Raw genomic sequence first — 24,837 nt, forward strand, 5'->3', positions numbered from 1 at the left:
GGGCTGATGTCCCCGGGACTGGAAATCACTGGAAAGCAAGAAGAGAACTGACCGCTCTCAACAGCCGCGGGCGGAAGATAACATCCGGACAAACTGCTGGCTCATGTTCCCACACCCCAGCAGCCCAGGGGCCCCACCACAGCACCCCCACCCTTTTTAAATCCAATTATAACCCAATAAAAGCTCAAAGCCCCCACCTCGCCCCTCACTGCTGGCGTATCTCTCCTCACTGTGCCCCCCCCCCCAACCTTTCTGGGAGAGGGAATAAAAACTTGACTCGACACTTTCCTCTCGTTGTGAATTCTCTCACAGCCAGTGTCACTGACCGCCCTCACCCTGTGTATACAGACACTCTAGTTCTTGAACTCCGACCCTTGAGGCTTGACGGTAAATCTGACTTCCCCGGATTCTCCCAGGTGGAGCTCCAGGAAAAATGACGGGCGGAGTGATGGCCCATCACACGGCGCTCTTTTCGGTCTGACCGCTAGGAAATGCTGGGAAGGACCGCAAGTCCCAGCAGCCAGGACGCCTGTGGCCCTTCCAGTCTACAGAGCAATTCATTTCAACCCCGTCTTCCTGCCCCTCTGGGAAGAGGGGCTGCTCCGGCCTCGTGCTGCTGGGCGGCTTTAAAAGGCGTCCTCTTTCCTCTGCAACCCGACACGTGTGCGGGCTGACGCGGGAGGTGAGTTACCAGGGGGTAGAAGTCAGTGCTTCAGCACTCAGGCTGCCCGCTCTGCAACCCCTGGGCCTTCCCCTGACCAAGAGGGACGCACGGGGACGGCACACCCGGGGCGCAGGTCGGTGGATGGAATGATGCACCTCGAGGATGCACTCAAGAAACACTCTGAGAAAACATGCCGTCGCCACTCAGTCTACTTTTAGCCACCGCCCCACATCTCCCCAGGTGCACGGAGTGGCCTCTGCTCCGGCCCACGGACGGGAAGCGGGCAGAGCCCCCGGGGCCGCCTGGCCGGAGCACAGACGTGGCCCTGGGGCTGCTCCACTGGGCTCGAATCCCGGCGCCGGCACACACGGGCTGCGGGGTCTGCGTTTACACGCTCCGAGCCTCGAGTTCCTCGTCTGTCTCGCGGGAACCTTCCTCACTAGGGTGTGGGGACAACGTGCCTGGAGCTTAGAGCACCCAGGCCTGGCAAACAGTAAGCGCTTCATAAATGCTAACCACTATCATTATTACATAACCTAGGGGACGTGCGCTCCCTTCACTCTGTACGCTCTATCGCTACCCACCCATACGGCATCGCCTGGCTCGCCCGCTCTCCTTTTCCAATGTTATGTTTCAGTTACACTTGACATTTCGGTATTGTTTCGTGTGGGTTTCAGGTGCACAGCACGGCGGTTAGGTGGTTAGACCGTCAGTCACCTAGTTCACGGAACGACGCCCCAGTGTTTCCGGGAGCCGCCGGGCCCTGCAGGCAGGTACCAGTGTCGCCGGCTGCGTTCCCTAAGTGCTACGTGCCCCCGACTGTTCCCCATCTCCTTTCTTTATTTTTTTTTTAAAGATTTTATTTATTTATTTTCAGAGAGGGAAGGGAGGGAGAAAGAGAGAGAGAGAAACATCAATGTGCGGTTGCTGGGGGTCATGGCCTGCAACGCAGGCATGTGCCCTGACTGGGAATCGAACCTGCGACACTTTGGTTCGCAGCCCGCGCTCAATCCACTGAGCTACGCCAGCCAGGGTCCTATCTGCTTTCTTAACGTGAAGTGTTGATGTCCTTGGAAAACACACCTGCTCTGTCCACCGGGAAGCACACTGGATGATCACCACATGGAAACGACGGCAGAAAGGCCCGTGCCCATGCTCCCCAGGGGGGAAGAGTCCCACGTCGGGCCCAGGCTGCTCGCCCGAGCTTCTCAAGGAGCCGGGTCGCCCGGGGCTCCCAGAGAGGCGGGGACTCAGTGACGGAACCCTGGGAAAGTGCGCCAGCCGGCACAAGCCTCGACCCGAACCCAAGCAAGCAGGGACTCGTTCTAAAGTCATCTTTGTGGCCTGGAAGAGGTCAAAAGTGTAAAAACAAACCCACAGACGAAAAGCGCTGTCCTGGCCCGAGACGAGGAAGAAGGAAGGAAGGGACCAAGGGGAAGGGCGGGTCCACGTGGGAGGAGGCGGAGGGTTGCTTCCCACGCGTGAGCTGGCCTCGGCGGGGCAGAGAAATCCTCACCTGGCTCAGCCGGGAGAAAAAGGTCTTTCTCCTCCGACGGCCAAGGCTGTCGGAGCAGAAGCAGCGTGGACATCTGATGAGTCTCAGCGGGCGTCCCTTACTCGGAAGCCGGAGAAGCTTGGTGTTTTGGAAAGTGCTAGTGGACTGAGAGTTAGAAGAGGGGCCAGTCCAGGCAGAAAGGAGGAAGATGATGAAGCCACTGACAAGAATGCTTTTAAATGACAGCTCAAGATGGAAGACCACTGCTGGACTAACCTCTCTGAAGAGAAGTTTTTAACTTGCCTGCCTGTACGTTGTCAATACTCCCCACGGCCTACAGGACGGAGCCAGGGCCCTGTCCCAGTAACAGAGCCCCCCCCCCCCCCCCCGCCTCTCCAACCGTGTTTCGCCGTCGGGGGATGTCCACTCCCGCCAGACTGGCTCCCTTATTCGTTCCAGGGAGGAACACACCATGCTCATCTCAGCTTTGTGCCCCAGTGCCCACCACACAGTACTCGCTCAGGGAACGTTTGCTGACTCAACAAAAACACGATTGTGTGTAGGCCTGTTCGCTGCGCCCGGCTCCTGGAGAGCCCCTCCCCCAGCCCGCTGCCGGCAGCCCAGCCGTTCCCCGGGGGGCTCGCTGGCCGCCTGCCACCTCTTCCCAGCACCGGCACCCAGGCAACCCGCCCTGGCCTTCTCTGCTCCCGGCCCCCGGCCCACAGACTCCCGCAGGCCCTCGGCGCTGTTTCCTATGTTTTGTCTCCTGTTCGTATGTTTTGTCTGCGCAGCTGAACTGGGAGATTCTAGAGGCAGGCGGGATATTCTGAAGCGGTGACAAGCAGTGGAAAGGCAGGTTATTGTTCTGTGGCCTGGCAGCCCTAGTTATGGGACTTCGGGAATATTCCATGTGAAACGCTTAGAACGGTACCGGGCACATGGTATGCACTTTGCAAATGCTAGCTACTGCCATTCCTCGTCTCCCAGAACCTCAGTTCTCTCATGTACAGAACGGGGTTCATAATAACTGCTCTGAAAAAATAAGTAAATAAATACAAAAGTAAATTAAGCAAAATAAAGTAAGATAAGAAGTAATGTATGAAGTCTCTAAGACCTTCCTTAGACACTCCGCAGCCACATGGCAGCCATTATTATAAACTTCGTGCTGGAGGCAGAGACAATGCTCCATGAAGTGTGTGGAATGAGCCCTGGCTGGTGTGGCTCAGTGGATTGAGCACAGGCCTGCATACCAAAGGGTCACTGGTTCGATTCCCAGTCGGCGCACATGCCTGGGTTGAGGGCCAGGTCCCCAGTAGGGGGCATGTGAGAGGCAACCACGCATAGATGTTTCTCTCCCTCTCTTCCCCTCCCTCTAAAAATAAATAAATAAAGTCTCTGTGGAGTGAGCTGAAGGAACCGAGAGAGACACAGCCTAACATCCACTCAGACCCGGTATCAAGGGCAACCCTTCCGTCATTCATTTCAGCGACCTTTACCAAATCCACATTCTAAAGGGGCAAGGCAGAGAAATAAAAGTTTCTATGGTATGAAGCGCTAGGAAGAAGAAAAAAACATCAGGGAAAGAGCAAGCTAGTGGTGGCGGGGGCGGGGCGGGGCAGGGGCGGGGCTGCCTGCAGAGCTGCTGCTGGCACTGGGCAGAGTCTGAACCCTTGGCAGAGCTAGCGTTGGGGGGCCGACCTCCCCCTCCGGCAGACTCTGGTAGCCTTTCCACCGCTCGGACTCCGGTGCCAGAGGCCCAGCTCTGTCGGAGGGGCGGCCGTCTGCCTCCCGGGACCCCGCTCCACTCAGACCAAGCCACAATCCCTGCTGAGCCAGCGACGTCGGGAAGGAGGTGGCCGCTCAGCCCCACGCGGAGGAAGCACGCGGAGCGCAGCCGTACCGCCACGGGTCTGTTCCCCAGGAAGTTCAGATCGCTGTTCTCGCCGAACAGGTAACCTTCGGGGTGGGTCGAGTCGAACTTCTCTCCTCCCATGATGAAGTGGCTGGCAAAGTAGCTTCCTGGCGGGGGAGAGACAGAAAGATCAGAACCAGCCAGACTAAGCCAGGTGAACATGCCGGTTCGGAGAATTGTCAGCCCTGCAAACAAACAACGAGGGCACTTGCTAACCCCCGGAGAGCTTTCTCCTCTGGATTTGGGACGACAGCGCAGAATAAGCGAGCGAAATCACAGCAACGAGAACAGAAGACGCCAAACGTAAAACAGATCGCTGTTCTCCTTTCGGCATTCTTTATTCAGCCTTTGCCGCGACCTGCCTCTGACGCCATCAGCCGAAACCCCAGAAGGCGCCCCCAACGATGCACATCAGTGAACATACACATGCATTTCGTTCCTGACTTTCCCCCTTGAATCGGAAGTGGGGATTCTCTGTCCTCCCCGTACTGTGGAACCTCAACCACAGGGATCGGCGTGTGCACACACATTCCTTTGCCTGGTTTCCACAGGCCAGCCCGCCCCCCACGCGAAGGGGGCTCTGTGCCCCCGACACCTCGTGCAGCCCTCCGCAGCCCAGGCTGTTCATGTCTCATACGTGCTTCAGAATGACCGTGTAACGGGAACACGCGAACGTAAATATCACAGCCGGCGCTGACCGTCCTGGCAAGGACTACGCAGGTTACAGAGTCCGGCTGGACCACAGGTCAGTGCTCGGAAAGACAGCCACGCCCGCACGCCCGCCGTCTCAGACTCACCAACCGGGCCGAGCTGAGGGCCAGGGCTGCCAGGGCTGTGGGAGTCAGCGGTGACTGGCCCTTCTGCCCCACGCGGCAAAACCCAGACGCCGCCAGGGGTCAGGGGTCAGCACCCTGGGCAGCCTCCTCCAGACCCAGCCAGGCACTGTGCCGGCACACGGTGGCACCGACTGGTCACCTCGGGAGGCTCAGGTGACTCTGCCAGTGCACCTGGGAATTCATTCCGACTCTGACCGTGAAATGAGGCCCCTGAACCCGGACGTCCGCGCTCTCACTCTCCCATGACGGGGCACGCCCCAGGGGCGGGGCTCACACCTCGACACGCCTCATCCACGCTCCCAGGCACCCAACTCTCACCTTAATACAGAGAAATTATGAAATGGCCACGGGCTTCTTGCTGGGTTGCGTTAGCCAGGATGCAGATTAAACTCCCTAAGTCGGTTTTAGTTTTTGTGGAAGGTCTGCAGCAAACTCTAAAAAAAAAATCAAACGGGCCCTGGCTGGTGTGGCTCAGTGGACTGAGTGCAGGCCTGCAAGCCAAAGGGTCGCCGGTTCGATTCCCAGTCAGGGCACATGCCTGTGTTGCAGGCCAGGTCCCTAGTTGGGGCCACATGAGAGGCAACCACACATGATGTTTCTCTTCCTCTCTTTCTCCTTCCCTTCCCCTCTCTCTAAAAATAAATTAAAAAAAAAAATCAGACGGGACGCTTTCAGCCTGGGAAGGAGCCCCATAGGAAGGAAGACGGGGACAATTCTAACAGAGAAACTGACCCAATGCTCAGTTTCTGGATTCTCTACACGCAGAGCTTGAGTCTAGGAATGCTTTTTTAGACAAAACAACGAGGATGAAATCGCTCACCACGCAGGGAGGCACTTCCTTAATGAAACAACAAGCAAGAAAACATGCAGAGCCGCCAAGACCAGAGCGGTCCCTGACGGGCTCCTGATAGTCACCCGTCAAAACTTAAAAACGCAAGGGGCAGCCATCTGCCGGGAGGCAAGCGATCAAGTCCTCGTTTAGGAGAGCCTAATTCTCAATTATTTATGTCCGGCGCTCGCGGGCCCTATTTTCCGAGTGCATAATTTATAGAAGGGGGAGGCGTCTGGCTGCCTCCAGCAGGAACAGCCACCCCGCCCGTCCATCAGGGAACTACATCCTCTGCACATCAGAAACGATGCATTTATTCTACATTCGGTGCAATTAGAAGAGGCAGAGAGCTTGCATCGGCTGGGTGGCTTGCCCGAATCGGGGAAAAAAGGATGGTGACAGGCAGGTGTGGGGCCTGGCGCTGCAGAGGGCGAGCTCGGTGTGGGGCACCCTGGGGTCCCAGCACCTGTGAGCAGTCGGGTGGGGGGCGTGGGGACAGCAGTACGGATGGATGAGCCGCTGACACGGTCCTCGCAGGAGAACGGCACCCACGGCTAAAGGGTTAAGGAAAGTACGAGGGCTCTACTGGAAAGGCCCCTGTTTGCTACCATATTAAAAGAAATGATGGAGAACGTGGTGTTAGAACTCACTGCGGTTTTGCCTTGCATCAGAAACCAAGAGCCCAGATACACAAAGACCAAACATTAGGGTCAGCAATTCCAGGGTGAGAACAGAATTTTTCATTTCAGGAGAAGCGTCGACGCCAAGTTCCTTTAAAAGGCTGACCTCCCCGGGGCACTTAAAAGAATGCCTCATCACTCAGAAGGAAGAATAAACTGCACCAAAAGTTTGCCTTCTCCTTTCTTTGAAAGGGACCCGTCTAAAAACCTGCCCCACTGAGACCAGCCAGAAGCAGCAAACCCGCCATGTGCGGCCTGGGCGGAGCTTTCTCGCCATCCGAGCCCCGCCCCCCAGAGGCACCAGCCAGTGGGACTGAGCGCGTGCTAACACCGAACTCACCCACGGCTCCTGAAAAGGTGCCTTTTAAACCACGGGTGCTCATTCTTCGCAGGAACTGCGCTCTGAAATCGTAAGTGGCACAGGGGAAAGAACTACACCAAAATACTTCTTTGCCTATTTGCTAAAGGGAAAAAAATATTTATGACTCATAAATAAAGGACAAGTTTTCCATTATTATTTAGCTGTAATTCTTCTTTTTTTTTTAATCTGCACCTGAGGACATTTTTTCATTGCTCTTAAAGAGACAAGAAAGGAGAAAGAAAAATATCGGCCTTCTATATGCACTGGCCAGGGGACAATACCCTTCCGGACTAGGGATCGAACCTGCCACCTAGGTATGTGCCCTGACTGGGAATTGAACCTGCAACCCTTCGGTTACAGGACAAAACTCCAACTGACTGAGCCACACCAGCCCGGGCTTTAACTATAATTTTTAACCCAAATTCATATTCAGAATTCTCTGAGGGCTTTAAGAAGACGTATCTTGTGGTGATCATTTTGCAAGATATACGAATGTCACATGATCACACTGGACGCCTTAAACTTATACAACGTCACGTCTCAATGATGCCTCAAAAATGCCCGGAAAGAAAGGAAGGCATGTCATCCCAGATCTCCAGAATTATATTTAGAACGGAAGGTGCATGGGGGAGGGGGAAGGAGGAATTAGCGTTCAGTGGGTCTAGATTTTCAGTTTTGCAAGAAAAAAGTGTTCTGGCGATCTTTTTTTTAAAAAAGATTTTTATTTATTTATTTATTTTTAGAGAGGGAAGGGAGGGAGAAAGAGAGAGAGAAACATCAATGTGCGGTTGCTGGGGGCCGTGGCCTGCAACCCAGGCATGTGCCCTGACTGGGAATCGAACCTGTGACACCTTTGGTTCGCAGCCCACGCTCAATCCGCTGAGCTACGCCAGCCAGGGCTATTCTGGTGATCTTAACACTACTGAACCGTACACTTAGAAATGGTTAGGATAGTAGGTGTAACATTATGTATTTTTCACCACAATAAAAATCAACATCAAGGAAGCAATCCCACAAGGAGAGGCCCAGAACGACCCACACTAATGCAAGCTCAGTACTCAGGGCCACACGAGAAGGCGAAGGTGGAAGCATCCCTTCGAAGGGCTGGTTACAGAAACAGTCCCGGGCCGTGAGGCGCAGCCCCGCGAACAGCCACGGGATTGTAATGACCGCGTGTGGTGGCAGGTGGGGCCTGGAAACATGGGGGGTCACTTTGTAAGGTGCACAGGTGTCTGATCACTGTGTTGTACACCTGAAGTTAGTATCATATGGTATATCAACACTAGTTTTTTTCTTTTTTAAAAGAATATGGAAAACTGCACCAATTTGCGAGTCATCCTTGCGCAGAAGCCGTGCTAATCTTTGCACTGTACCAATTTTAGTGCACGTGCTGCCAGAGTGAGCACTAAAATAAATACATTATTAAAAAGTATTAAATAGCCCTGGTGTGGCTCAGTGGATTGAGTGCCAGCCTCCAAACCAAAAGGTCACCGGTTTGATTCCCAGGCAGGGCACGTGCCTGGGTTGTGCCGGGTCCCCAGTAGGGGGCGTGTGAGAGGCAACAGATTGATGCATCTCTCACAACACTAACGTTTCCCTCTTTCTCCCTCCCTTCCCCGCTCTCTAAAAGTAAAACAAATAAAATCTTTTTTAAAAACAGTATTAAAGAAAAACAGGCATCCGGGCAAAAAATTCAATTACTTTTAAGGGAAGAAAACGAGACTAATACTTTTCCTCCAGATCGGCGCTGTCCAGTCAAGACATCATGCAAACCACATCACCGTGCATGGCCTGACAGCCACGGTTTCAAAGGGTAAAAATAAACAAGCAAAGCTGTTTAATATATTTTATTTACCCCAATATTAGATATCCCGATATGTCCAAAATATGATTTGAACATGCAATCAATATAAAAAATTAAGATATATATATTTTTTTTTATTTTTATTTTTTGTATGGAATGGAGTCGTCATAATCTGTCACGAGATAAGCCGGTCAGAGAAAGACCAGCACCGTATGATTTCACTCACGTGTGGGATCTAATGAGCAAAATAAACCACAAACAAAAGAGAAACAGACACACAGATACTGAGAACAGGCTGTCAGAGGGAGGAGGGTTGGGGGCTGAGCCAGAAAGGTGAAGAGACGAATAAGTGAAAAACAAACAAACAAAAATCCATCCCACACACAGACAACGGTGTGGTGCCAGCGGGAAGCGGGGCTGGGGGTGGGGCGGGGCGTAGAAGAGGGTCAAGGGGGGATAAAGGGTGGCGGAAGGAGACTTGACTTGGGGTGGTGAACACACAGCACACAGACGATGTGTCATGGAGCTGCGCCCCTGAAATCCATGTACTTGCATTGACCAACGTCGCCCCCACAAAGGCAGTTAAAGAAGCGACACTCCAGCCCCGCTCCACGGGAAGTCGCTGCACCATTCACACCCGTCTGAGCCAGCGGGGTTTCCTGCACACACGTGAACATAAATATTGAGGCTTTCTGAATTGCCGTATTTTGTTTTTAACCTAACTGGGGTATCACACGCACTGGCCTGCGAGTTGTTTTTTTTTCCGCCTCATGTCCCGTAGGCGCCCTCCCCGCCCCTCCGCGGAGCGGGCCCCGCTCCCACTGCCCACCCAACAACTCCGGGCCAGCACTGTGCCGACCAGTCCCCCTCGGCTGCTCCTCCCCACGGCCCGCTCACGGAGGGTTATAGCTTCTCTTTCTTATTTTACAGGAAAGGAAATAAGTGCACAGAGAGTGTAAGTCACTTGTCCAAGGCCACACAGCGGGTAAGAGGCAGCGCCAGGCCCCGGAGCCAGCTGTTTTTACTCCAGAGCCTGGGGGTGCTCTCGGCCTTTCCCCTACAGCCTCACTGAATGCCAAGATAGATTTTTTTTTTTCCATTTGAGTGTTTTAACACCTGGAACTTGCCCTTGTGGATTATGTAGGATCAGGATTTAAACATTTTTTCCAAATAGGAAACTTGACTAATACCATTTTCGAACATTATCTGAAACACTAGTTTTATCATGGTCTGCGTGCCTCGATCCCGGCTCTGGTCTATTCGGAACCAGCACGACGTAGTTCGCCTGTTACCTTCACAGTTTTCAGAGCGAGGCCCGCGACGGTGGGCCCGACCTCTCCCACGCTCTGGAGTCCCAGACCCTGACCCCGCCTCCTTTCTTCTTTGCAGCGCTCGCTCCGAGCCTTCTGCACGTCAGGGGCTCGGCCCCTTCCAGCGCGCCTACCTCTCCAGCCGCACTTTCTTAGGTCCCAGGAAGGAGGGTGCTCTCCGCTCCAATTTCAAGGTTCACTTCTCCACCCCAGTTCTCACTCCCGCCTGCCTCCGCCTCCTCGAGACCTCAGCCACCTCACCCACCCTCATTTCTCCGTATTTCTATCCCCCTCTCCCCGCTGGCTTTTCACCTCCCTCGCTGTACAAGCATTCTCTCCGCAACTTAAAAAGCAAGTGCGAAACACAGTTCCACCCACCATGCTTTAATATCCGCCCGCCCATCCATCCATCCGTCCGTCCACCCGCCCGCTTGCCTGTCCATCTGTCCATCTGCTCCCATCCCACACCCAGGAACTCCTCACACCTTTTCAGCGGTTCCCACCACTCCACCGAAGCTATTCTCCGAAACCCCTGCCCGTCCCGAGCCTCGCTCCCTCCCTTTCGCTTGCTCCCCTTTCCGCCTGGGCTGCAAACAGGGACCCATCTCAGGAGCTCAGTCCTCTCTCCTCAGTTCACTCTCATTCATTCTCCCAGCGCCCCCTTCTTCCTTCCCTCCCCCCCTCCCCCCCTCTTAGATTCAAAGCAAAGGCCTTGAGCAGAGACAGAGCTGGAGTTGAGGCTGATGTTGCCTTCTACAAGTGGCGTGACCTCGAGCACGTTGTTTGACTCTTCTGAGCGTGGGTTTCCTTATCTGTAAAGTGGAGACAACGCCTCTTTCACAAAAGGACCATTGTTGGGACCGAGGCACACGCAGCTGGCTGGGCACCATGGGTGGTCAGTACACGCAGGCTTCTCCCTTCTCTTACTCGACGGCTTCCAAACCTCTGTCTCTCCTCCTTCTCTAGTTTCAGTCCGCATCTGTAACCACCTGCCCTGTCTTTTCATCTGGATACCCCATCTTTGCCTGAAACTCCGTGAGTAACCTTTCCTCCTGGAAGGAGATGGAGTGAAGCGCATTTTATCGGAAGGGCTGGCCCCAGAACTCCTCTGGGGAAGGCAGGACCCTTTTCTGGAACCTACCTTGTTAAGCCATTTAGATCGGAGAGTGGCACCAGGCACATGGGCACTTTCGCTGCTGCTTGATGGAACGCAGACTGCTTTGTAATTTGTTTTTCTTCTGGGGAGGGGGTGGTGAAGAGTCCAAAAAAGGGGGAGTTAAGGGGACAGAGACATTAAGACAGAGGAAGGCTGGGGCAGCTGAGCTCTGCAGAAGTCCCGGTGAGGGGAGGGCGGCCAACTGTTCCTTCGCCTGTGTTTCTGCAACGTAAGCCCCAACTTCTCTGGCAGAATCTACACTGTGACTACGTGCCGTGAGTGGAATTTTTTGGAGAAAGTGACGAAGGCACTGATGTCACCTTTGCAGTGGGGCAACGACAGCAAGCCGGTGCTCACGACCCAATGCGGTCAGAACACGGGTCGCTTGGGAGCTCCCCGAAATCTTGGTGGGGGCACTGGGCGCCCGCACGCGGGGATCTGGGGGAACAGGTGGGTTTCTGTCCCATTCGCCCGGATCCTGAGGCGCAGTTGAGCCCCTCTGACACACGGGACTCGCTTTAAAAGCAGCGTCTGCCCCAGGTCCCCGATTTCTGTCACGGGTGCCTCAGTCCTCAGGTCCCCCAGGCTGAAAGTGTCGTCGTCACCAAAGCTCCGAAAACCCTGAATGTGGGCTTTGTGGCAGGGGTGTCCGACCTTTCGGTGTCTCTGGACCACACTGGAAGAAGAGTCTTGGGCCACGCATTAAATAGATTATGACACATAATCACACACAAAAAATCTCATAATGTTGTAAGTAGATTTACCACTCAGTGTCGGGCCGCATTCACAGCCATGCCGGGCTGCAGGCCGGGCACCCCTGGGAACCACCCTCGTCCAGACCCCTGGCCTTTCCAAGCTCGATCACAGCGGGTTCCCGCGCTACAGCTCCCCGGTGCATCTCTGTGCTCCCCGGCTCTCCCGCTCCAACCCGCATCATTACGAGGTGAACCGTCCTTAGGACACCACGGGATGTCCCTTTCCATCTCGGCTGCTACCTATCTCCTGGGCTTATTTCTCACCACCTTTCCAGAACTCTCTGCCTCCCCCGACTAGCCTGTTCGCTATTCTCCAAGTCCACCAGGCACGCTGGCCACCTTCAGGCCACCACTAACGCAGTTCTCCGCGTGGCACTGTGTCCGCGTTCTGTTCTGCCTTCAGAGCCACCTGCCCCCGGGGACCCCACCCGCGGCGACCCAGTTCTACTCTGTTTTATTCAGCTGTTCTGTCCTTTTAAACAGCTTTCTTGAGCTTTCACACCCGCAGCATAAAACCCATCCAGTGTATAATTCAGTGCCTTTGGCCACTGTCCCCCCGAGATGTTCCCTCGCGTCTGTTCACAACTAAGCCCCGCCCCCTCCCCAGCCTCCGGCCAACACGGTTCTGCCGTCTCTCTCGGCCAGCTTGCCTGGCCTGGCCTGGCCCGGCCGCTTCCGACAGACCGGCTCACACAAGACGCAGTCCTGCAGTCGGCTTCTCCTCCGCGTGCTGGCTGGGGGTTAACCCACGCTGTGCCGCGTGTATCAGCAGGTCCCCCTTTTACATTGCCGAATGGCGTGTCATTGCACACGCACCCTCTGTGTAGTTAAACCGTTCACTGGTCAATGGCCATGCGGGCCACCTCCCATGTGGTGACCATCCGGAGCGATGCCCATGTCTCTGCATTCTCACCGGCACTCGCTGCTGCCTTTATTTTAGCTGCCCTCGTGCTGGTGGAGGGCTGTCTCTCTGCCACGTTAGTGGCACCTCCCAACAGCTGCCGATGGCGGGCATCTCTCCGTGTTTCTTAGCCGTGTTTCCATCTTCGCTGGGGATGCGACTGATCCACTCTCTGCCCATCTTTAAACTGCACTGTCTGTCTTCTTGCTGTTGCGTTGTTTGGTGAAAGTTCTGGATGTTCTGGACACAAATCCTTTACGTGCTTTAGAAGTATTTTCTTTCAGAGGATAAGTTGTCTTTCATCTTCCTCATTTTTTTAAAGGCAATCTTTTTTTTTAAAGATTTTATTTATTTTTAGAGAGGGAAGGGAGTGAGAAAGAGAGAGAGAGAGAAACATCAATGTGCGGTTGCTGGGGGCTGTGGCCTGCAACCCAGGTATGTGCCCTGACTGGGAATCGAACCTGTGACACTTTGGTTTGCAGCCTGAGCTCAATCCACTGAGCTCCGCCAGCCAGGGCTCTTTCATCTTCTTAATGTTGTCTTTTAAAGCAGAAACATTTTCAGTGTTGCAGAAATCCCATTTATCAGGTTTTTTTCTTTTTACAGATTATGCTTTAGGTGTTGTATTCATGAACTCTTTGCCCAATTTGAGTCAAATAAATATCTCCTCTTATAGCTTCTTGTAATGATTTTATAGTCTTAGCTCTTGGATTTAGGTCTATGGTCCATGTAAAAATCAGCTTCATTGAGATGTAATTCACATACCATACAATCATCTAGTTCAAGGGTGCCGTCCAGCGTTTTTTTGTATATTCACAGAGTTATGCAACCGTTCACCACCATCTAATTTTAGAACATTTTCCTCACTCCGAAAGGAAACCCAGGAGCAGTCACTCCGCACTTCCCCTCCCCCGCCACTGGCAGTCGGTAATCCACTTTCTGTCTCCACGGATTTGCCTCTTCCGGGCGTTTCATGTAAAGGGGATTATATAATTCACGAGGTCGCTCCAGAAAGTATCCAGTCACACAATATGAAAAACACGGACACTTACTGAAGAGACAAGATACGACAAACATTGTACACAGGACAAGGACGCCTCAGTCCCCTCCAAAGTAGGCACCTTGGGACCTCACACAGTTCTCCCAATCGCCATCAGCCGCCCTGTCCTATTTTTCTGAATCTCATCAAAGGCCTGAAATCTCTTCCCTTTCAAAGGTGATTTTAGTTTTGGGAAAAGCCAGAAGTGGCAGGGCAACAAATTTGGGCTGTTGGGGAGGGGCGAGCGGGGCTGAGTCACCTGGGTGATCTGATGTTTCACCAAAAACTGCACGAGGCGTGATGCATGAGCAGGTGCGTTGTGGTAAAGCTGCTGCCAGTCACCAGCTGCCCACAGCGGCAGCCTTCCGAATCGTCTGACTAGTTTCCGAGGAAGAATGCTCAAGCTTAAAGCAACATTTGATGCAGATTCATCGCTCTACTTGCTCAGTCATTTTGAATGCGACAGCCACACAGTACACATGCTCACTCAGTGGCATCTACCGCCCCCACTGACTAGTACAGTGAAGTCGTCATTGTTCACACATGTGCATTCCAGTCCACTCTCCTTGGCTGCCAGGTCACATCACATCACCAAGACTGTTCTTGTTACACTGACAATGGCTGAACTTTTCCCGACACCTGGCCATCTCTGACTTAGCATTAGTGTTTTCAAAGTTCGTCCACATGGTAGCAAGTACCACTACCTCATTCCTTTTTATTGCCAAATAATATTGCACTGCATGTGGATTTACATTTTATTTATTAGTTGTTTCATTCATCAGTTGATGGACTTTGGGATTATTTCCACCTTTTAACTATTACGAATAATGCTGCTATGAATAAGCATCCATGTACATGTTTTGCTTTTATTTTTGTTTTTTGTATATGTGTTTTGGTGTGGATGTTTTTTCTTTTTTCTTTTTTTAAAGATTTTATTTATTTATTTCTAGAGAGAGGGGGAAGGAGGGAGAAAGAGGGGGAGAGAAACATCAATGTGTGGTTGCCTCTCATGTACCCCCCACTGGGGGCCTGGCCCACAACCCAGGCACATGCCCTAACTGGGAATCGAACAGGAGACCCTTTGGTTCACAGGCCAGCACTCAATCCACTGAGCCACACCAGCCAGGGCTGGTCGTGGCACATTCTGTCTTCTTGTTTATCTCTGTATGTGTGCATTTTGCCTCTGACTGCAGATGATAAGCTCTGAGACTTTGGAAGGTGCATAATTTTTAAATAACAATTTTTAAACACTGCTAAAGTCTGGTTTTTAAAAAACATTTTCATGATGCAAGCACTCACTCTTTCAGCAACTGAAAATTCAAGCTTAGCATTTAGGTAGTGAGAATAATTAGTTAAAACGGAAGCCAGTATGTTCAATTTCATGTGTCAACTTGGCGAGGCCAAGGCGCTAGCTCAGGGTGAACACACAGGGTGCTAGCTTAGGGGGGCGGGGGGCGTTAGTTATCTAGGGAGTAAGCCCTGGATAATGTGGGTGGGCTTCCTCCAATCAGTTCAGGCCTTAAGAGCAAACACTGAGGTTCCCTGAGGAAGGGAGTCCGCCTCAAGGCTGTAACACAGAAATCCGGCCTGCGTCTCCTCCGCCAGCGTCCCTACTGACGTCAGACTCAGGACCGCAGCACCGCCCGACGTCTGAGCTGCCCGCCTGCCCGCCGGCCCTACAAGTTTGAGACTCGCCGGCCCCCGCGATCACATGAGCCAATCAATTTTATGAGCATTTTTGTATTCCCTTTCCCTGGACAACCCTGCGACTCACACAGCCACCAAACACTAGGTGTCGTCGATACTCCCTCCGGGCCCCGCGTCCTGAATGACAAAGCTGATTGGCGGGCTCTGACCTGCTGCTCGCCACGGGCCTCGAACTCGCTGGGCGCAGGACCAGAACCCACACGCCGGTGCACGGCGCAACGCGCGCAGCGGGCGGGTGACCCATAAGACGCACGGACGCCAAGAGCAAGAAAGAGAAGAGAGACGCCACAGAACGCGGGAGCATAACCGCCATCGTTCGGGGAAATCGGAGGCCCTAAATCTCACGGCAAAATCAAGAAGTGAAAGCCGGCAATCTGCTCTCAATGAAGTAACCTACGCGTAAGAAAAAAAAAACAACACTGGGATTTTCTAAACTAACAGGATGACCACCTTTGAAATCTTTAAAAAATAACAGTGGCATTTGAACTCTTAATCCTGATGACTTCATCATGAAAGAGAGCGACATTTTGGGGGGGTTTTTCTGGTTAAGTGCATTTACTACAAATTTCAGGAACCTACTTAATTTTAGTGGAAGTATCCATCAGACTGCGGTGGAACTGAATAAGTCTTTATTAGGTAGCCAGTTCCATATTTTTAAGTCCCTCATTTTACAACTAACACTAAACTGATACTTCACGAGCAAAGGTGTACTCCCGTGTAACAAAAACTGGGAGAATAATGCTGTTAGCTGCTCAGGATTCCGATAACCATTCTGAATTTTTATAAAACGTTTACTGCTTCACCCTTGAGCCAAGTTCATTCCTCCTAGTTTTCAATTTGCTCAGACATGTAGTGGGGAAGGAACTGGACTGATCAGGTACGGCATTAAAATGAATTTAGTGGCCCTGGCTGGCGTAGCTCAGTGGATTGAGCGCGGGCTGCGAACCAAAGCATCGCAGGTTCGATTCCCAGTCAGGGCACATGCCTGGGTTGCAGGCCACGGCCCCCAGCAACCGCACATTGATGTTTCTCTCTCTCTCTCTCCCTCCCTCCCTCCCTTCCTTCTCTAAAAAATAAATAAAATCTTAAAAGAAAGAACCATTAAAAAATTATATTTTAAAAAATGAATTCAGTGGTCTTTTTTTTTAAAGATTTTATTTTTATTTTATTTTTTAGAGAGGGAAGGGAGGGAGGGAGAGAGAGGGAGAAAGAGAGAGAGAGAAAGAAACATCAATGTGAGGTTGCTGGGGGCCATGGCCTGCAACCCAGACAAGTGCCCTGACTGGGAATCGAACCAGCAACCCTTTGGTTCGCAGCCCATGCTCAATCCACTGAGCTACGCCAGCCAGGGCTTGAATCCAGTGGTCTTTACAGCAGGCCTGTTGCTTCCTGGGCAGAGGAAACAGGCCTCATGGTCGACTGTCAGCAGCTGAAGGTCCCTTTCAAAAGCTGGGTGGGCGGGCAGGCATTAAAAACCACCGCCTCAGCGAAGCCACGTGCCTCCACTACGAGCAAACGACCCGTGGAAAGAAGCGAGGATCTGAGGGGAGGACCTGACCGCCTGGGTGGGTCCCAACTCAGAAACGACAAAGACCGAACCGTGGGCCCATACAATGCTCTGTAACAGCTACCGGTGCTAAAGCAGAAACACTATCGAGAAACAAACTCCCACCACACCCTCTCTGACTTGAATGACTGGTATTCATGGGTGTATTAACAAAAGAAAAACCACCTGAGAACATATGTGTAACATTAAGTATTGCTGCATTGTTTGTAAGAGGAAAAGAGCGGGGAAAAGAACTCCCAAATATTCATCAGTAGGAGACAATGCTTAAAAACAATAATGGCATGTGCATACAAAGGAGTATTATACAATTGTTCAAAAAGAACCAAAAAAAGCCCTGGTCGGTGGTTCAATTCCCAGTCAGGGCACATGCCTGGGTTGCAGGCCAGGTCCCCAGTGGGGCGGGGGGGGGGGGGGGGGGGTTGCGGTGTGTGCATGAGAGGCAACCACACGTTGATGTTTCTCTCTCTTTTTCCTTCCCTTCCCCTCTCTAAAAATAAATAAAAATTTTTAAAAAGACATTGAAAAAGACATGATCATTTATCAATGAAAAAGACAGTTATCATTAAAAAAAAAAGAACCAAAAAAACTCTCCAATATGGACATAATATAAAAATATCTCTCAAACTGCAAAACACAAGGTGTAGCACAGTTTACACAGCACGCCGTGCTCATGTGCACACCGGAAATTCCGGAAGAAGCCAGAAGCAGTTACACAGGGACAGGGGACGGGAGGCGGGGGGCAGTCGGGGGGAGTGAGCAGAACTGGGAGGGCAGACCACCCCAGTGAGGACAGGACCTTCGCAGGATGCCTTGTCCCCCTTTCAGACCGAACCAAGTGACTACACTGGGCATTCAAAAAAGTAATTCTTGTCCGGGCTGGCGTAGCTCAGTGGATTGAGCATGGGCTTGCACACCAAAGGGTTGCTGGTTCAATTCCCAGTCAGGGCACGTGCCTGGGCTGCAGACCAGGTCCCCAGTGGGGGATGTGTGAGAGGCAACCACACATTGATGTTTTTCTCCCTCTCTTTTTCTCTCCCTTACCCTCTCTCTAAAACTAAAGAAATACAATCTTTAAACAAAAGTAATTCCAAATCATTTATGCTATTGTATTTTTACCTATCTCTATTTAAAAACCCTACAAAGCCAAGTTCTGACATGAAATCGGCTGTTCTCAATAATTTTTCAGTGTTTCCAGGTCAACCTACATGCAAAACTAAGGGTTTCCTTTAAAAACACAAAATAAGGGGGGAAGCCACTTGTGCTGGGCACGGTGACCACCATCGAGGGGGCAGGCGACGGCACTGGTTTCTAGAGCGGCTACCACTGGGGCCTCGGAGACTGCCGGGGCCCGGCGCCCGGAGAGGGCGGGCGCTGCTGTGGGCTCAGCCCTGTGCCAGGCCCCACGGGACGGAGGCCTGGAAATCAAGCCAGCTTGATTCCTCAACAGGGCCAGGACGCTGGGTTTTGTTTCAGCTCTGACACAGAATAGCCTCCATTCCTCAACCCTCAAGGGCAAGTTCAAAATCTACTTCCCCGTGAGAGGCAGAGGCTCCTGTGGAGTAGGAAGGGCGCTACTTACTTCCCAGGTGGCCCCGGGCAAGCCAGCGCACTCCTCTGAGCCTCCGTTTGCTCGCCCGCGAAACGAGCGGGTCTTGGGCCCACGTCTTTCAACGGTTCCTTTCAGGTCTAACATACGGTAACTCCATAAAGAGCCAAGTCAACGTGAAGATCAGAGGAAGAGAGAGAGATGCCGCTGGCCCCGTGCGTATTCGTACGTGCAAGTTCACACCAAGTTCACACGAAGGCTCCCTGGCTGGGACGTGAACACTCCGATTCCTATTTTCTGTGCTTTACCTTCAGGAGAAATGATGCAAAGATGTCTCTCACACAAAATTTCTGATTAAAATGAGGAACAGCCCTGGCCGGTGTGGCTCAGCTGGTTGGAGCAGCAGCCTGTCAACTGAAAGGTCGCTGCTGGATGCTTGGTCAGGGCACAGACCTGGGTTGCAGGTTCGATCCCCAGTCACGGCAGATGCGAGAGGCACTGGATGGACGGATGCCCCTCTCTCACGTCGATGTTTCTCCCCGTCTCTGTCTCCCTCCCTTCCCCCCCTCTAGGATCAATCTGCCTGTCCTTAGGTGAGGATTTTTTAAATAGGGGGAAAAGTGAGCAACAATCAGGTAAAACTTTAAAAAATTAGTAGCGTGGAGAGGATTATTTAAGACTGCAGGTACTGAGTGCGTAGGCTAAGAAAAGTTTTAGTTTGGTCCATCACCCTTTCGTGATCATCATCCAAGATTCATACTTGTATCGATATCCTTTGGGGAACAGCCTTCCGGTGAATCACCTCCGTGAATCCCCATCTGCGCACGGAGCGGGGATGCATTGCAGCAGGCAGAACTCTGCTGAAAACTCCAAGCTCAGCAAGACCGCCTCCGTATCCTGATCAATAAAAGCTAAGTGATCCCAGAAAGGGAAAAAAAAAACACTCGCAAATACGTGTGCATATGTTCATCTACGAAACAGCGAGATGCACGCTGCCCTAGCACCGGTTTCCTACTGTCATAATTAGCTGGAGCTTGATTAACGCTCGACTGAACCCCCCCAGCTTTCTGTCAGACTGGTGTGCAGCGGCTCTCGGGCATATTCCTGCCTGCGAGCAGTCCTGCTCTGGCACCGCAGCCGTGGGAAGCTCCGCGCTGGCAGACACTCCGCAGGGGCCGGGTTCACTGTCTGGTGCCCGCGTCCACCTGGCACAAGGAGGACGCGCTGCTGGGAAGCTGGCTTGCCTCACCAGCGTGTCTTTATTCCAATGGCCAGTTCTGACACCTCTCCAGAATTACCCAAAGCCCCACCAGGTCCTAAGCCAAAGAGAAAGCGACCGTCATAGGTCCCCGGAAACCTTGAGAAAAGCAAGGAGCAGACAATTTGGTCATGCACCAGCAGCTCAGAAGTGGCTGGCGCCCGAGCTGGAGAGCCTCTCTCCTTGGCCGTCCAGACCCTGCTCCGTCTCCAGTGCCTGTGCCGCAGCCTGGAGGCTGGAGACATTTCTCTTCTCCATGGCTCTGAAAATAAACACGGCGCTTGTATCCATTTTAAACACCTGCGCCCAGTCCCAGGGCTCTCCCCATTCCAGACCCTGGGCTTGCTGCTACGCTGGCAAAGGGACAGCCTGGGTGACTCCTGCTTCTACTCCCAAACCTTCCGGCTAAACACTTCTTTTTCCTTCTGGCAGCCCCTGGGAAAGCATCAGCAGTGTAAATGCATTTTCTGCCTCCTTCCTCTGGCAGTCGATGCGAGCTGGCCCCTGAGAAACCGAATTCAAACCTGCGCCGGTTCCTCTCTGGGGCCTGATGCTTCGGCCAGGGCCCCCACCCAGCACAGGTGCGTGTTTCCGATGCCGGCCCTCCTCTCCCGGCCCTCGGCTCCCCAAGGGAAAGGGGGCCCCGGCAAGAAAGAAAGGGACCTGGCGCTGCGGCCCGCAGACCCACCTGCGCCCAGGGCACCCCGCCCCTCGGGAGCCGCAGTCCCCCGGGCACAGGTCTCTGTCACAGGGCAGCCTGTGCGCAGGCCGATCTGGTCCACCGGCCGATGGCTGGCCACCGCGGCGACCCCGCCAAGGCCCCTCGAGCAGCCCCGCACTCCTCCCGCACGACCTCCCTCCCTCCAAGATCGCTCTGCGGCGACCTGGAGCGCTCGGTCCCTAGGACCCCCGGAGCCCCCGCCCAGCAGCGTCGCGACCACCTCCCCAGCCCGGGCGGCGCCCTCACCGGACTTGGGCGGGTAGCGGTACACGGAATTGGACGGGATGTCCACCTCCTCCACGCCCGCGTGCTGCCGGCTAGTCAGGGCGCCCATGGCCGCTGCGCCCGCGCCGCCCTGGGCGTCTTCACCGGGGCCGATCGCCCCGCGCCCGGAGCGGGGGTCGGCTGCACCGGGCTGCCGGCTCGGCCTCGGCGTCGGCGCTGCGGCCCTGGCGGCGGGGAGCCCCCGGCGCGCCGCGCACCATCCTCTGCCGGGCCCCGCCGCGGCGCCTCTGCGTCGGGGGCTGCGGGTGGGCCGGGGGCGCCGCCGCCGCCTCAGGCCGCGTGATGTCAGCGGCGACTCCGCGCGGGGACCGCGGCGGCCACGGCCAATGGTGCGGCGGGGCGGGAGCGGCCGCGCGGCGCCAGCCAATGAGCGGCGGGATGCGGCGGAGCGGCAGCCAGGCTCGCGGCGGGGGCGGGGGCGGGGGCGGGGGCCGAGGGCGCGTGGCCCGGCGGAGCTCGCTCCTCCCGGCTCCGAGGACCGCGCGGCGCTCGAGGCTCGGCCGAGGTGGCTCCCCATTGTCCCCCAAACCCGCCGCGGCCCGGGGCTTCCCGGCCGGGAGGGAGCCCCCTACAGCCCAGCTCGGCATCTGCAGAGCCGATGGTCGGAACCCCGCAGAGGGGCGCCCACACAGGCTCACGCCGCTTTGGCATCCCTCACCTCGCAGCGGGCGCCTTGGCTCCAAAGTGCTCTGCCAGTCCCACCTCCCAGGAGTCGGGGACGTGAGTCCGTGATGATGACCCGCCGTCCCTCGCGGGGAGCAGCTTTCCCATCGCTGGTCTCTACGGAGGCCGTCTGTGCGTGGGGTCCCTTGGCCAGCTCCCGCAGCCCTGAGCTTAGGAGAGCACCAACCAAGATGAGATCCAGGCGGTCAGCTTCCCATGGCACCTTCTGGAAACTTTGGAAAGGCCCGATTCCCAGAGTCAACTCAGGGCAAAGCAGGCAGAACCGGGTGGGGCCGGCCAGGGGGTGGAGGGCGCTCTTTTTGATAAAACCCACACCAAACAGCGGGGAGCTCGGAGAGACAGAAGCCGTCATTCCAAAGCTTAATTACAGACACCCGTGTTTTAAACCTTTTATTTTATCTGTGGGTCTGGTGTGTGTTTTGTTGTTTTGTTTTTCTAAGACGGTGGACTGATCAGCAAAAACTTCAGCGGCTGGAACATGACCGCACAACTCGTCAACAGGATTTAAGGTACAGCGCGGAGTGCCTGGTCTCCTTCATGGGGTTCGGAGCACCATTTTACAGAGTCTCGCCTTTTCCTGGGGGCATGTTGCCTTTTCCGTCACCCTCTTTCAGCAGCAGCCAACAGACCTGGCGCCGCGGTGGTCCCCAAGGCCCCAGGAGGGCAGGGGCACCTCTCTGGCCATTGACATTGGCTGACGCTGAGCAGCCTGCACAGCGGGGCGAGTCCCTGGCTCAGACAAGCTGACAGCAGCGTCTCCCAAGCCCCAGAGCTCCCTGGCGGAGCTCAGAGGCCCCCCTCCAGACCCCGGCCCTAACCACTAGAAAGCTTTCAGACGTCCCTTTGGGTGGGAACTGGTGTCCACTTTGATACACCTTCCGCCACCCAGGTTCCTACCTGTAATTACTGGGTGAGGGTGAACCACAAGTCCCGGAGAGCCTCGAGCCGCCCCGGAACAGGCCTGCAGCGCGTCACGGAGCCAACTGCAGCCTCGCCACCGTGGGCTCCATTCAGAAGCCTTTGTTCTCTCTGCCGTCAGCACCTTGAAAAGGGGGTACCGTGTCCTTTAGGGGTTTATCCGTGCTGGAGGGTTTCTTCTTTCCGGCCAGGGTGAGGCAGGGATGGGGCTCCCTCAGGCCATTCCCGAGGGTCCGTTCTGGCCCCCGCGCCGGCGGCTCTCAGCCCCCCAAACCTGTCACTAGGGTTCTCTTCCCACGAATGAGGCATGAATCGATGCGCGGAACGGCCGAGGGAAACCGCAGAGCGCGATGGCATTGGCGGACACTTACCGGACACGGTCAGTGGGAAGGAAAAAGCCTCCTTCGGAAAGCTTTACACACACGGAAGCTGGCATCCCTCATAGCAACGCTACGAAGCGTGTGCTGTCAACTCCCGCATGTTATGTTTGAAAAAAGTGAGGAGAAAACAGGGAGGAGAACAAGCCCTGTTTTGTTTTAAGATTTTATTTTTTAGAGAGAGGGGAAGGGAGGGGGAAAGAGAGGGAGAGAAGTATCAGTGTGTGGTTGCCTCTCACATGGCCCCCACTGGGGATCTGGCCTACAACCTGGGCATGTGCCCTGACTGGGAATCGAACCGGCAGCCCTGTGGTCTGTGGCCCGTGCTCAATCCGCTGAGCTACACCAGCCGGGGTAAGCCCTGGGTTTTGAGTTGGACAAATCAGCACCCTAAGCACTGTGTTAACTTTGGGCTCAGCCTGAGTAGCAAGTATCAGTCTGCAGAATAGCCCAGTGGTCAAGCAATCATTGAATCCAGGCTCGGTTAAAAAGGAGAAAAGGAAGAGGGAGAAAGAAAAAGGGGAGGAAGAAGAAGGAGAAGAAGAAGCGGTAGCCAGCTGCCTAGGGTCATGAGGCAGAAGAGAAGGGCATAGGGGATAGAAAATTCTAGATCAAAGAGACTTTCTGTGAGCGAACTGAGTTGGAGTCCCACTTTCTACAATGCAGTCAGTCACACAGTGCTACAGTTTGGGGGAAGGGGACTTCAGCCAGCATCCAGGGCAAAGGGCAGATAAAGCCGCCAAACCCTTGGAGCGGCCCCTCCGGGCAGCCGGCCCTGCATTCCTCGCTGGTTCTTCCTGGGCGCCACTGGGCTCCCTTGCCAGAGAGCTGGGCCAGGGACAAGGCTTGAGGGATGAGATGGCACAGACAAGAGGGGGAAAAAACACAACCCAGAAGTGACTGCCCTGGGGAGAACTATAAAAATGCCTCTAACTTGAATAAACGGCCGTGGGAGGGGAGCACAGCATGCATGTAGGGAAACTACATGCAAACATCATGCAAACATCATGTGCCCTTTGCATGAGCAGCCTCAGGGCATCCTGGGCATTCCCTGGCTGTGGGTGGCCCTGGGAGAGTCCCAGCGAGCGCCCAGCGTTAAGGGTCTCAGGGCTTTCCTCTAAGCATCCTCGGAACACAGGGAGGCAAAGCCACGCAGCTCACTGGGTACGAGCCCTTCTCAACCTCGGGCCTCACGGACAAAGGAGAAGCGTGTGGGGGACGCACATGGACAAATCATTTCCAGGCCAGCTCATCCCTTTGGGCTTTTAACTGTGTTCCTTTTGGCTGTCCTGGTTTAGGCTCACCTTTGTAACACATCCACCCGTCTCAAGGATTCGCATGAGTTCCTTGAGCGGGAAGGACAGAGTCTGCAGGCCAGCAGCGGACAGCCCTGCCCTGCGTCTGTAGCTCAGCATTCACCAGGCCGCTGGGCGGGGGCGCCCGGGGGCTGAAGGAGCGGAGCCTGGCCCCTCGTGGCCTTCAGCTCAGCCTCTCTGCCCCTGCGAAGGGGCAAAGAGACTGGAGCCCTGGCTGTTCCGAGTCAGCACAGGGTTTCTGCAAAAGATGGAGCCCTGGCAGCAGCCTCTGATCCCCCTCCCAGTTCTCGGCGGTGGCTTCAGCGGATGAAAGCTGAAACCGCCCACAGAGGACTTCTTCCCGTCCTGCCCCAGGTCAGTGGGCTGGAGGAGCCGACCCCAAATGCTTTGGGAGCCTGCAGACGGTTCCTCTGGCAACCTACGGTCAGGCTTCGGACAACGACCTTGTCCTTTGGGAAACGGACAGTCGGCTTTCCGAGGTCGCTGCTGGCCAGAAGGCCTCACTGTTCATTTCCTCCTCAGCTGCGTGCCTCTAAACAAAGGGACCTGTTCACAGAGCTGCAGACTTCAGCCGCGTTTGTAGCTTCTTAATCTACGGTTTCACGTGGAGACCCAAATGGAAGACAGTGTTGACAGGGCCCGCTTGGCCAGGCCCAGGGGGAGGACCGTGCGTGCCCGGGGAGTAACCTTGACATTAGCGCTCACTCTCAGTGTCG

At 54.4% G+C, this 24,837-nt stretch overlaps 1 protein-coding gene and 1 non-coding gene across 4 annotated transcripts in view; both read right to left on the reverse strand.

Moving 5' to 3' along the window:
- The window catches only part of RNF157 (ring finger protein 157), a 62,696-nt gene extending 41,584 nt beyond the window's left edge, over positions 1-21,112 (reverse strand). For 2 of the 3 annotated variants that reach the window (XM_028519457.2, XM_036034156.1), the window contains exons 1-2: positions 20,788-21,111; positions 4,060-4,178 (exon numbers count right to left, since the gene is read on the reverse strand). In XM_028519457.2, the coding sequence (XP_028375258.1) occupies positions 4,060-4,178; positions 20,788-20,875 (207 nt within the window). In that variant the 5' untranslated portion in view covers positions 20,876-21,111. Of the gene's footprint in view, positions 1-4,059; positions 4,179-20,787 lie in introns of all 3 variants that reach the window. The other variant, XM_036034155.1, reaches the window with a different exon arrangement.
- On the reverse strand, positions 8,080-8,183 carry LOC114504372. The gene has a single exon (XR_003685149.1). It is a non-coding gene; the product is annotated as a U6 spliceosomal RNA (small nuclear RNA).
- Positions 21,113-24,837: the final 3,725 nt, after the last annotated feature.

The sequence above is a fragment of the Phyllostomus discolor genome, chromosome 8 (genome assembly GCF_004126475.2).
Source record: "Phyllostomus discolor isolate MPI-MPIP mPhyDis1 chromosome 8, mPhyDis1.pri.v3, whole genome shotgun sequence".
NCBI classification, from domain to species: domain Eukaryota; kingdom Metazoa; phylum Chordata; class Mammalia; order Chiroptera; family Phyllostomidae; genus Phyllostomus; species Phyllostomus discolor.